Below are 13,968 nucleotides of genomic sequence, written 5' to 3' on the forward strand. Positions count from 1 at the left end.
TACCACAGCTCAAGCTTCTTCTCTAAAGATCTTGGATCGATCTTTACTCCTAATCATATGTCATACCAATGACTATATTAAAATATTTCAGGAAAAGTTAACCCTTCTGAATCATGATGCTTTTCAGTGAGCCATCTCTGCAAACAATTGTCTATAGGTGATCAGCTCGGTTCAAACCAAATCACGCCATTCGACGATGCATGATCGACCCCCGAGGTCTACTCTCCCCAATCCTTGGTTCGGCCCCCATATCTGATGACATTCATCCAAAGTTCCCATGTTAGCTCATTAAAGTTGATGGCTTATTATGATGACTTTGAGGCATTCTTCTGTGATCCGATCACGTCCATTTGCTAAAGGATGTGGGTGGTCAAGAGAGAGGTGAGGCCGTACCATTCTCAAATTCTCTTAAAGTCAACCCATGCAATTAATAAATGCAGCCCCATTGCCTTCGAGAATTGCCCTGGATCGTGTGAGCCTGATACGGGCATTGATACCTCCTCCTACTTATCCCATTTCCCCATAAGTCACACAAGACAAAGAAAGAGAAGAGGCGGATAGAGAAAAGGTGGTGAGGGAAGAAGAGCAAGGAGAGGCGAACCCATGTACCTAATTTTCATCCGCAAGTGTTCGTGCATCCTGCGCTCATCCGATCTCCACCTTGGCCTATGGGACCCATGGCGGCCTTGGCCCCTGCGCTGGTTGCTGATCCTCTCATCGGTGGGGGAGCAAAAGACCCCACTTAGCGAGGAGGAAGCAAACAAAGTAAGATATTTTCATCTAGAATATTTTATTAATTACTTAATTACAAAAATCAAGCTACAACAAAAGCAACGGGCGGGAAAGAAAACCCCTGTGCACGTCTTCAGCAAATTTATGGCACTCCCTTCCCCAGATCAAATCATGACTCGAACTCGAAAGTGGGGGGGCTAGTGTTGGGGGTATTTTGATACTAGCCGAAGACATAGGGAAAAACTTTTGAATCGGATCTGAAAGAGGCATTGATTGCCTCTTTACCCCTCGACTTGACCCCCCCATGACCAGCATAATAAGACAAGAAAGAAAAGGAAGAGAAAAGGTGGCAAGGAGAGGATGCATCTCCACATCCTACTTTGGTCTGCGGATGCTTGTGCTCTCTACACACGTTGGATCCCACCTCAACCTCTGATCCTGACATCGGCTTCTATTATCAGCTTTAGCCATCAACTCCCATGAGGCATTCTTATGGCCCGTCACATCATCCTCTTTAATAAATGGGGGTAATTATTAGTAAAATCAGTCCTTCATATTCTCCTGTCGTTGCTTGTCAGTCCGTACCATTAACAGAGATGGCCCCTCATATGCCATGAAATGATATTGTCAGGCATAATTTTTAAAGACATTAATGGGAGATAAACTATTCCTAACAATTGTTTCTCTCTCGAAGGTTCCAACCTCACATATAAAAGGGTAAATAGGGGATTTCAAAAGGTACACCTTCTCTTTTTCTCAAAAATAGTCACTCTTTCTCTTCTGTTGCGAGAAATCTAACTTGAGCATCGGAGGGTCCCCACTGGAGGTGGCTTTGATGGAGATTTTTCTTGCAGGTCTAGCCACGTCAATACGTCGGACTTCGTCATGCTCCAGCGCCTCCGACCTGGGATGAATTTCATCTGCAACACTTTCCAAGGGGGAATATTGGTGCAACTCTTAGATTTATCGCTAAATACGATGGATAAATTGATTGTGGATTTGCCAAATTAGCAATTATAAGCCTGATAAATTTTTTATAAATAATTTATAGGTGCATTGAATCATTTTTCGTATATATGCTAGTGTAATCTTGTGATATGCATCTTAAATTTGGGTAGATATCAACACATTACCACTTGCAACATATATTCAGTAAAAAAGTAATAATAAAATACATCATTTAAATATAGAGTTGTCAAAATGGACCAGCTCGGTCCTAGCTCATGTGGGATGTGATTATGTGGGCTATGCCGAGCTCTGTCCACTTGTTAAAATGGGCCGTAAAAACCCAGCCCGGTCCTAGCCCACATGGGCTGTGGGTTAGGACCGGGCCAGTCTACTTCTTTTTTTTTTAATATTTTTTCTTTTCTAGAGCCGGCACAACCCATTTTAAAGTCACTTTCATAGTTTTCTCCCCTTATTCTGGAGTCACTGCGAAGAAAATTAAAACTCAGCATTCCACGAGTAATAAGAAGTCAAGTAGCAATAGAATTTTCAAGATCGAATAAAAACTAAACTTACAACGTCTGATCGGGTATGGGCCGACCCACGAGCTAATCCGGTTCTAGTCTGATTTAGCCCATGGGCTATAGGAGCCGGACTAAAAAGCCCACTTTTATAAATGGATCAAAATTTTTTAGTCCGATCCAACCTATTTTTAAGGCCAAATGGACCGACCCACAGCCCTGTCCCATTTTAACTGCTCTATTTAAATGTGATGTTTGCAGAGTTTTTGGATAAGCCATCAAATTTTATTTTAGTTCAAGCAGGTTTGATAAGATATTTTAGCTCCTGGCAGTTGTTTGACAATAAACCAAACTCCATTCATGGTAACAGGTATCCTTTTTGCCACGCCAATCTTGTCATGGTTAGAATTTTCTAATTAAAAGCTATATTTGCCATTGTTGGGGAATGAAAGATATAATTGCTTGAGTTAATTTCCTAATTTGGAGAGAGAAATTTACTTGGTTGTCTTTTAATTTAAGGATTATTTGGATGATATTTTGCAGAAACATGACCAGTAGAATTTAAATGGAATATTCAAAATTCTTTTTTTTCTTTTTTAATTTCTTAAACATGTTGGACCTAGTGAAAGAAAAAGGGATTGATTGCAATGAAGGGGATTGCAATCAGCAATCTGCCACCATTTAATTTTGTTCGACTCTCACTGGTGATCAATATATAAATCACATATGTTTTATTAATAAAAACATATGTTAATCGAACCCTTGTTCATGGATGCTGGTTTTCATCTCCTTATAAAAGCGTACGACACTGCACTTGAATTGAAAGAAAAGGGGTGGCAATAGACCCAAAACCCAATAATCAGGTATCGGTTTTTTGATACCTGTCAAGCTATTTTGGTATTTTTAATTTGATGCACAGAAAATGCTGCCTTGTGAACATCGAGCAACATTAACACCAGATACCATCATAATTTTACATGGATCTTACATTAGTTGTTGATGACTGAATAAGGAGCTCTGAATTGTTAGATGCCATATCATCTAAGCAAAAAGATGACATGATCTTTAGCATCAATCTATGCTTAACATATGCACAAATTCGAAAGAAACAAATAGAGACAGAGAGAGATAGATGGTCAATAGCACCACCAAATGTTTACATGATTTACCCAGAGACCATAATCCACCATCAATATCGGATATGTATCTCCCACCTCCACCAACATACGTTGAATCTTATGGATATTAATTATTGTTGATTCATGAGGCTTGCCAAATTTAGCTAGGTTATATTGTAAATTTTATTGGTCAAGTACTAGCTAGTTGACATGCTTTACTAGTTTTTTTAGAAAGAGAGAGAGAAGGGGAGGGAGGCCCACCTTCTCTTAAATTATCCAGGTTCAAGAAGTTGGAATACACTACCCAAGAGTCGGACCTAGAACCTTTGTTTGCTAAGTAGAAAGGTACGATCTTTGGGACAAGCTCCCATTCATATAGACACCTTCTATTTACCCATGCCAAATACATAATTATAATTTAATAATAAATTTATGCATATTGAATCAATTCCATGTGTCTTTATACCTGCATATATTCTAGGATATGTATGTATAGCTGAGATTTTAATTATGAATCTGTCTAATCCAAATCTGACATAGTAATACTACGCTCATTTTTTGGTCTCAAAACAAAAGATTTTGGATCGGTAAATGGATTGTACCCCCATTGCCACCTCTGTTTGGAAGGACACATAAAAGATAGATGGACAGTATGGAAAAAAATTCACATGAAAAACAATCCTCATGTAAGATATCTCTTCCTTTAGTTGGTCTCTTATAGTTTATATTCATTATCAAAAAATATAAGCATATTATAATTGCCACATATCTATGTTTCTCCACAGATGGATATATAATTCTAATTTTTTGTTGGATGATGATATTAAACATTTCAATAGTGAATAAACAATAAATTGCATGGATGCCTAGGTTAACTGATATGATTAGGGAGAAGAAAGATTTCCTTCGATCCATTCCACTCGGATCTTTTCAAAAAAATGTTAGAAGAAGAGGAGAATTATCGAAAGTAGGGATCAAATCCTTTTTTTTTTATCTTTTATTATTTTTTTCATTGATTAAAAATGAGGTACATATCCTGTATTTATAATAATGAGGTTTGTCCTAACATAAATTAGGTCGGATTTATCTTTTAGTTCTAAAAGGACTCTTTAACCTAAAAGAGATGTGTCTATTAGAAATAATATGAAAAAAGCTAAAACTCTTTAAGAGGTAGATCTCGACTTTTACATCAACTCTGTCTCATATCGCTTCGTCAGATTCTTTTCAGATTGGATGCTATGCTCAATTAAAATCTTATATGAAAATTTTTTTTTTGGATTGATCGGCCCATTTTGGAGCCCAAATGAGAAAATCTTGTCCTGATTGCTAGGAGTGCCACACCCTTCATGGGGTGGTGTCACGTCATAGATTTAAAAAAACTATCCAATTTAAAAAAAGAAGATTATCTCCATCAAACATCATATGACTAAGTTATCATCTTCTGAAGTATGATTCGACTTCTTAATGTGATGGTTCTTGCTCCTAGATCCTGTCCAGCTCTCTCCGTGGTAGCCAAAGTGGTCCACATCAAGTTCAAAGATCCTCCTAGATCAAGGTTCCTTAGGGGATTTAGCTCACTAAATTAGCACTAAATGTGAGGTAGACTCCTTCCCCACCTCATCATTGAAACACTTGATTCTGCTCGAAGATGATTTTTAATCATGCTCTTCTTTGCTCTTGGATCTTGGTGAATCACTTGGTTTGGTCCCATATCTTGACGTTTTGGTAAGGATGCTTTTTGCTATCTTTCCTCATTGGCAACGATGTCTATGACGATTCCTCTTCAATCTCGATCTCATTTGATCGGCTAGTAGAACCACAGAATGAGAGCTTGGCTAATTATGAGTAGTACCGACTTCTCGAACCATCATCATGAGCTTGCTGTAGGCATTAACAAGATGCTTTATGTAGGTAGCAGTTGTAAGGTCTGCATTTTTTTGTGGTTTGGAAGCATTGATTATGAATTGTTTTTCATCCTTGACAAGATGATGCTTCCTCTGCCACCTGTAGAAGATTGTAACTCAATTCCAAAGATATGAGCTTCCTAGGATAACCTAGCAGACATCCAAAGATATAACTTTCTAAGTTACCTTATCAATATATCTCTTGATGATAGCAAACTTGAATGTGCAAATTAGAACTAGCGAAATTTCCAGAGTTAGAAGCCTTTCTGTTCTGATCTCGATGGTGATCTTTAATTTGACATTCTTTTGAATCCAAATAATAGGATAAGGACGTGGGTGAGGCTTGGGCTGCAACCTTAGCTTTTGAACTAGATTTTTGGAGATGAGATTCTTCTAACTTCTTGGATCTAAAATAGCTTTGATGATATTCTACTTCATCTGGATCTTTAAGTGGAAGAATTTCTCATGTGCCTCTAAATCTGCCTCAGTTACTGTTTAAGATTTTCTCGCCATCAGGCTCAATTTGGAGTCCGCTTGCTCGAGTTTGGATAGCTCCTCAACCCTTACAGTAGTGAAGACCATCTTTTTCCTTTTTTTCGCTTCTTGGAATCATCATCCTTTGGCTTCCTCCTTTTGGGGTCCAACTAGGGGTGAAGCTTCCAACATTGTTTCTTTGTATGTCTACGAAGGTTATGTTGATTGCAATAATTCTTTTGAGTTACGTTGACATGCTTCTTATCCTTCTTATCTTTCTTAGAGTGATTCTTCTCCTCAATCACCATAGCTTTCATGCTAGCTTCATTGATGCTCTCAATTTTGAAGAGTTTCAGCTCCTTTCGGATGCTCTCATGGAGACTTCCAACGTACTTTATGAAAATTGCATGATCGTCGATAGAGATCTCGAAGAAGATTGCTTGCTTGTGGAACTCGGTACTATAGTTCTGGATAAATTGTTCATACTTTTATCATAGATATTACCACTTAATCCACTGATTCTCCTTATGGTTGATTGGATAAAATTATCTCTTGATCAGGCTCTTGAATTTATTTCATGTCATATTAGAAACACCATTATTTCTCATGTCTGAATTCCATTATGTGAGAGCATGGCCAGAAAGCTTGAGACATGCAAAAGCTACCTTCCAGATACTAGAGTATTCATAGATAGTAAAGTAGGTTTCTAACTAGTCCAGCCAGTTATCTAGCTTTTCTGCATCAACAATCCTATTGTACATAGGGATATTGATTTGAGCTTCAACTTTAAATAGTTGAAGAAAGAAAATTTTCATATCTTTAGGTTAGTCATCCTCCTTGTTGGATGGAGGATCTTCTTCTCCAAACATTGGAGATAGTTTCATAATAGGAGTTGTTGGCACTTGTGCTTATGCTGAAGGTACTATCAATCTGAAAATAATCTCAATGAGTTGGATAAATTTTTTCTCTAATTGTATGAGACATCCCTTTATCTCATCATCCATCGAGAAAAAACTAGCAACCATATTTACCTGAGTCTTTCGATATACTTGAATCATGGATAGCCTTTTTTTCTGATTGGTTGTGTTAGTTACGCATCTAGACCATGAACTAAGGTTTCGACAAATATAAAAAATCAATATTTTGATACCAACTTGATCTAATCGGAGAAAAGAAAGATTTTCTTCAATTTGCTCAACTCAGATCTTTCAAAGAAAAGATAGAAAAAGAGGAGAATTATCGAACGTAGGGATCAAGCCTCTTTTTTTTCTCTTTTATTTTTTTCATTGATTAAAATGAGGTATATATTCTCTATTTATAATAACGAGATCCATCCTAATATAAATTGGGTTGGATTCTTTTTCTAGTTCTAAAGGAACTCTTTTACCTAAAATAATCGTGTCTAGTAGAATAATCTAAAAAGAGTTAAAATTCTTCAGGAGATGGATCTTGACTTTTATATCAACTCTACCTTCTATCGCTCTATCAGATTCTTTTTAGATTAGAAGATAATTTTTAATCAAAATTTTATCCAATAGAAAAGCTTTTGGATTGACTAGTTTGTTTTAGGGCCCAAGTGAAGAAATTTTTTCTGATTGCCAGGAGTGCCACCCCCTTTATTGAATGACCTTACATTATAGATCTTGAAAAACTATCTAATTTCAAAAAAGAAAAAATTCAATCAAGCATTATATGATCAAGTATTGACTCCTAAAATTTGACATACGATTTGACTTCTTGATGTTGTAGATTTTGCTCCTGGATCCTATCCAATCCTATCCATAATGACCAAAGTGGTCCACATTAAGTTCAGAGATCCTCCTGGATCATTAGTCCTAATTTATATTGTATGTTAGGTTCCTCCAATATAAGCTAATATGGGTTATTTTTGACTTAAAAATATTGAAGTAATATGAATTTGGTTACTATGTAGGGTTGGAAACTTGAGAAATGGAACCTACCAAAATTCATTTCAATCTCTAACATCTATGGACCATGGACATGACTTAATTTTCAGTGAACTATGGAAAGACTTCTATATGTTGTATTTATTATTATTATTATTATGATTATTAATTTTTTATTGTATTTATAGTTGCTGTCATTGAGGATTGGTCTGATTCAGGTCATCAAGCTAGTTGGTGTGCTGAAGAGCTTGACGAGGTGGCTAAGAGATTTAGTATGATGGTCGGAGATGTCAAGCGGTTAATGTTGGCTAGAGATCTTGGGGCACTGATGGTGGCCAAATCTTTGCTCTACCGTCAGATTCAATCTTGAAAGGTCAAAGATAAAAAAAGTCCACTTGCTTGAGGCTTTTTTGGTAGGGGACTCTTTGATGTTTAAGTTAAATTTTTTTTAAAAAAAAAATAAGAGTTCTGAATTAAAGCTGGATAGAGAGCAAGTCAATGAGTCGATGAGAGAGAAAAAGAGAGAGATCTTAGAGAGTCCAGTGGAGTTCCACTGTAGAGGGACTTTACTCAACCTAGAGTTGTTTAGGACTCCCTTTGGACTTAGCACTTGGGACTTAACTTGAGATCTGAAACTTACTTGGAGGACCCCCCTGGAGTGGCTTATATAGGCGAGGGCCAAAGTCCATCGCGATCAAAATCTTGAGATGTGTGAGGGTAGTTGTTGTAAATAATTGCTCACACATCTGGAAGATATTGCAAGATGCGTATTTCATAGTTATGGAGATCGTTTTATTATTATGAGCCAGTTATAATTGAGTGGTAAGAGATTTGGCATCTTCGAGCACTTTAAGAGTGGCCACATGGTGGCAAGCTTGTGGTGGGCTCTTATTGGTTGGTTTTTTCATATTAGCTATGATTGGTTCTGAGATATATTTACAGTATTTTCAACAACCAACAATGTTAGGTTGACAGTATAAGATGGTATTTTAGATGACATGAAGGAAAAGAAATGGAAATAGACCCGACTCATAGATGACAATCTTTGCGAGGGGTTTGGTTGGAGAACCCGAAATCAAGTTAGTCTTAAATCGCTAAAACAAAGTAGATTCCATAATCATAAAAGATTCTTATAAAATAAAATTTAGAAAATAGTTTTAAAATTCATACGATTTCTATGGATTATTGGATTCATGCCTTCTAGATTAATATCTAGATTCAATGGCCATGCTTGCATTTGATAGTTCCTCTAACTATTGACAATGGGATTGAGCTCACCTTGTCGGAGTGGTGCTCAGAGACATAAGAATCAACACGAATGTGCACAGAGGTGAGCTTAAATATGAACAATTCAGCAACATGGATTTCCCTTCCCCTGCCCAGTTATTTGTTCAAAGCCTATAGCAATAAAAACCAGCTCTTTTTTTTTTTTTGGCTCAACACATTCTTAAAGAGGCTCTGGGTAGTAATAGAACAATGATGGAGCTTCAAGATGGCAATGGGTTCAGTTGCATATTGTATATTATATTTCCATTGGACTGAAAGACAGTAGGATCCACCATGCAAGATCCCTAGCATAATATATATTCCTCTCTATTAATAAGAAGGTAAAAGATTGTTTCCCTTTTCAAATCTAAACTAAATATTATGAGAATCTGGAAATTATCCTGCACTAAGAAAAGGAAAGTACAAATTCTTGCCAAGTAATGGATATTTTTTAAGTACTAAAATTATCACATCTAATCGACTTTCTTTTTATACAATGCATGGGGGGAGTATGAAACACAAAATTCTTCGTAATTGTGGCATGAAATAATTTTGGTCGTAAATCGTAAATGTAATCCATTCTAAATTAATGACATGAGAGGGTAATAATAATTTATAATAAAGCAGAAAATCAGAAGCATGATGCTGCGAAAACAAACTCTGTAACAAAATAGAACTCTGAGAAGAGAGCAAAAGGGAGAAAAGAAAAAGAAGATAAGCATGAAAATGAGGGTCCAATAGTGGTTTGGTTTCAATGATTGGATGGAAATTCTATAATTTGGACTTTGGATGCTCAAAATACTTGATTAATGTCACATGCATACCATCACCTTGCCCAAACAATTTCATTGAGAGGTCTATAATTTTATAAAAGAGAGGAGCCATGATGAAGCCTGAATTATGCACATGTCCATCTTTTTATGCATGCACATAGGTATGTACAACTCAGAAAATAGAAAGAGAAAAGAGAAGGGAGTTTTTTATTGCTGTCTCTGTGCAAATGTTCATCCGGAAGATGCTTATTAAATTAAGCATCGACCCCACCCTTGGAAGATTTCAGCATTTATTTTTCGAAGATCGAAAACAGGCTCTAGTCATCAATTATATGCATCTTATTTTATGTAATTTGAACGAAAAGAAAGCTTATACACATCAAATTTTTAGATAATTGGCAAGAAAATAACCTGTAGGCTTTTCTCCAATTAAGAAAAGAACCACTAGCCACTTAAATTGTGTGTCACTTAAATATCCTACTCTGATAATGTTATGCAGTATCTACTTGCATCCAAGAGCAAAGAATAGACACAGAGAAACAAGAAGAATACAATAAAAGCAGAATAGCATAATGTATGTGAAAGGAACACCACATTTATAGCAGCACTAAGAAAGAAAAGGGGATCGAAGTAAAGGGGATGATCCACAACATCCGCAAGAATTCAGCTATAAATGATATCAATACAGTGAACAAGGGACACACATCAATAAAGAAATAAAAACATTTGATTCTGTTTTTTTTTTTTTTCAGTTACAAGGAAGGGAAATAAAAGAATTACAACAAAATAAAATCCAAATTCTAATGAATGTAACTGCAGGCAATCTGCTGAGGAACTGAATGAGAGGTGTCATATGAAACTTCTCTTTCTAACATAATTCTTGCTGATGTTCAGCAACCAAAGAATGAAAAAAAAAAAAAAAAAATACAATCTAAGAAAAAAGGTTTCTCCTATTTCATCGAACGAAAGATATGAGAACTTGTGTGTTTTCTCAAAGGTATAAAAGAATATTTGGAGATTTATAAAGAAAAGAAAACCAAACCATGAAGAAAATATAGTTCCATTAGCTCGGCAGATGTGTAGAGGAGCTGCCTGCAATATCAATGGGTGCCCATGCAGACACTGTGTATAGAGGCTGATTTAACCACTTAAGAGTTAGGCCGCCGTCGCCATCCCCTTGCCTATCTATGCTGTAGTTTTCACCATTATACATCCTTAGAATCAGGCGGCTCTGAAGCATCTCCCTTTCTCCAATGCCCGTGCTTCTAAATCCACCATCTTCCATTAGATTCTTCCACCTCTCGAACTTCTCGTGCCTATCGATCCTCTCACTCCCTTCACAGGCAACCAAGTTCCTGATCTCCCTTGCAAACATCTCCTCGATCTTGATCCTGGCTGGACTATCCACCGGTAGACTGTAATCCAGTGAATCAAAGATGGCAGAGTAGTGCTGAAGTGAGTTGGCCAACCTTGTCTCCCACCTAGGGTCATTATGCTGGGCTTCTTGCTCGGCCAGGAGAACAATTGCTGGGTTGGTGCTTCGAATCAGACCCAATAAATTCATCAGAGCCCCTCCACTCTCATCATAGAGTGCCTTGTGCATCACTAGAATGCAGTTCACTGCAACACACTCCTCCCTCTTCACATGAAGCATCCAAAGCCTCACATCCTCCAATCTATCAACAACTGCATGGTACTCGAAAGGAAGATTGAAGGCCTCTGCAAACCTTGCCAGCCTAGCTCCTGTTTCCTGAAGGTCCTGTCTAGACTCTCCGATCCCGGTGATCCTCACATGGCTTGGGGGATTAGGCCTTGAAGCCAGGCTCTGAAATAGACTAGGCCACTGAAGTCCTTGCTTGATGTCGAAATCTATTATGTGAACCCTGTCCTTTCCTTCAAAACCCCTGAGCAGTCTCTCATTCATTGTGAAATGGAGAAACTTTGGAATTGGACTCACTTGATTGAGCAGCTGCAACGCTGTGGCATCATCATCATCTGTCTGATCGACGAGCACCCGCGGTGGGGTAATAGAGAAGATGTGAGGCCAGAGCTTTACGACTCGGAGGGCTAATGCTTCTGTGAAGTAGGCTGCCACACGATGGATCGGGGTTCCCATCGGCGAGGAAAGCTCTCCAAGTCTAGATAGGGAGAAGGTGATGGCTTCATGATTACCGGAACTAATAGACTCTGCACAGGATGTGAGCAAGCTCACAAGCTCGATACCCTGCTGCTCCGTTTGGGTATTCTCACCCTGACCTACTCTGCCGGCAGATCCAGTTGAGTTAGGGATTTGAGAACCATTCCGTGCTACATTCTTGAAGGGATCCTTCTGTCGCTTTGGAGATGAACTGTGGGTATCCGATGACGAACTCGAATCGGACTGTGACTTGTAGTTTGGCTGAACACTTCTGACCAAATTCTTTTCAGTTTCAAAGGAGCCTACCAATGTGCTGCTTGAGGTATTATAAAATGGAAATAATGCTGCATTAGGAACTAGAAAGACCTTCTCTTCTTCTTCATCCACCAATGGATGCTCCTTGGTGCACTGAGAAAACCATATGTCATCCTCACCACCAGCTAATTGGGTAGCGTCGCTGGTCTTTGTCCTCTTGGCTCGATCGAGACATGAATCCTCTTCCGATGAGCTCCTCTCGTGGAATCTCTTGGAGCTCCTCCGTCGCTCCCAAAGCCCGCCTTCAGTGATCTCTATCCTTCCTTCCCACGAGACTGCTTGTGCCACTACGGAAGATGAAGAAGGTGTTACGGGGTTCGGCCTAAAAGAACAACTACTACTTCTGGTCTCAGGTGGCTTCTCCAGCGAAAGGGCGACCCGAGGGGCATCTTTTCTGGAGAAGCTGCAAGGGAGGTCAATGCGCTGGGTACTCATCCTCTGCTGCGAAGAGTAATGCTTCTCCTGCAGCTGGAAATGGGAACCTTGCAACTGCACGGAAGCGTCACTCCTTAGTCGGTGCCTCGGCGACAGCAGCGCTGAGGAGCACCCAGCCAACATCCTCTACTCTCTTCCAATTTGTCTTTTTGATTTTAGTTTTTGGATTGAATGCTAATCTTATTATTTCCTTCTTTCTCTTCTATATATATATATATATATATATATATATATATATGTATATATATATATATCTAATCAACCCCTCTCTTCCCTTCTTGTTTCACCCTGGGATGTATATTTGTTTCTTCACCTCTTATAATGATTCATTAATATTCTGTTCTTTGTTAGAAGAATGCTTCTTGTTCTTTGTCTATAACGAATTTTTCAAAGAATTTGAAAACTTCAACCAAGAACTGATGATTTCGAAAAGTTAGAGTGTCTATATTCAGAAACCAGAAGGGGAGTTTGAATTCTTTGGAAAAAAGAAGGAAAGTTTGAATGATTAAAAAAAAAGGGGAGAAAAGCCTATATAAAAGAATCAAAGAATGGAAAGAAGAAAAGAAATCATGAATTGGATTCAAAAAAACATTACCGGGAGGAGCCGCAAATCTCGAGCACAAAGCCATGGACATCCCACGGCAAAGCTCGCACGGATTCTCCCGTCACAGAAGCCTCTGAGCCACCACCATGGATGATCTCCGATGCCTCCATAGCAGCTGCTCCAACAAAACACAACCTTAGAACACGAGCAAAAGAAAGAAAGAAACGACCAACTTCAGCTCTCTAGATTGATCTCCTATCAATCCCTATCCTCTAGATGATGTTTTATTTAGCTCTTTTTTAAATTGGAAATTTTAGGAAGAAAATCTAGAGATTTTGATGCCCTCTTCCTCCCTTAGCTCTATACCCATGCCCTCTCTCTCTCCCTCCCCGTCTGTCTCTGCTCCTCCTGTAGATGCGAGTGACTCTACGGACACCATTTAGGCCATGGAAAACACGCTGACCGTAGAAAGCTGGGATTACAGGCACTACCCGATTCTCGTATCTGGACCGTCGGATGAGGATCCTAAGGAGCAGAGGCGGGGTAAATATGACCGTTAGGTTATAATGGCGCTTTGGGTCAATATGACCGTTGGAGGCTGAGGGCGGTGCACGGACCGCCCGAGACGGTGACCGGATCGCGGAAGCTTCCTCCTTTCCGTGACTCGCACGTGCTACCCTGCGGCCGTTGTCCGTTTACGGTGACCGTTGGCACATAACCGAGACACCAGGAGCTGGATCAGCTCTCCAAACACCGTGCACCAAAACCAAGTATTCACGACTCGACACGTAGGACATATTTGGCGACGCAATGAAGTGTCAATACTTGATCAGGTGGTTTTCTGTGTTTTTTGTTCTGCAAATTGAAACGGCAGCGAAGTACGGACACTTGGCCGTG

General features: G+C 38.8%; 1 protein-coding gene across 2 annotated transcripts; it reads right to left on the reverse strand.

Annotated features, from left to right (window-relative positions):
• Positions 1-10,364: 10,364 nt before the first annotated feature.
• Positions 10,365-13,532, reverse strand: LOC105054678 (protein DWARF AND LOW-TILLERING). Of its 2 annotated transcripts, XM_010936251.4 has the most exons (2): positions 13,123-13,532; positions 10,366-12,379 (listed from the first exon to the last, which is right to left on the reverse strand). In XM_010936251.4, exons 1-2 carry the CDS (start codon positions 13,160-13,162, stop codon positions 10,704-10,706), a joined length of 1,716 nt encoding a protein of 571 aa, XP_010934553.1. In that variant the 5' UTR covers positions 13,163-13,532; the 3' UTR covers positions 10,366-10,703. The 2 variants fall into 2 exon arrangements, with proteins under 2 accessions (XP_019709530.1, XP_010934553.1); XM_019853971.3 differs by lacking the exon at positions 13,123-13,532 and having other exon boundaries at positions 10,365-12,725.
• Positions 13,533-13,968: the final 436 nt, after the last annotated feature.

This window comes from Elaeis guineensis, chromosome 12 (assembly GCF_000442705.2).
Source record: "Elaeis guineensis isolate ETL-2024a chromosome 12, EG11, whole genome shotgun sequence".
NCBI classification, from domain to species: domain Eukaryota; kingdom Viridiplantae; phylum Streptophyta; class Magnoliopsida; order Arecales; family Arecaceae; genus Elaeis; species Elaeis guineensis.

Excerpts from the sequence above, each read along its gene's own strand:
- LOC105054678 (XM_019853971.3), bottom strand. The coding sequence starts at position 12,650 with ATGTTGGCTGGGTGCTCCTCAGCGCTGCTGTCGCCGAGGCACCGACTA.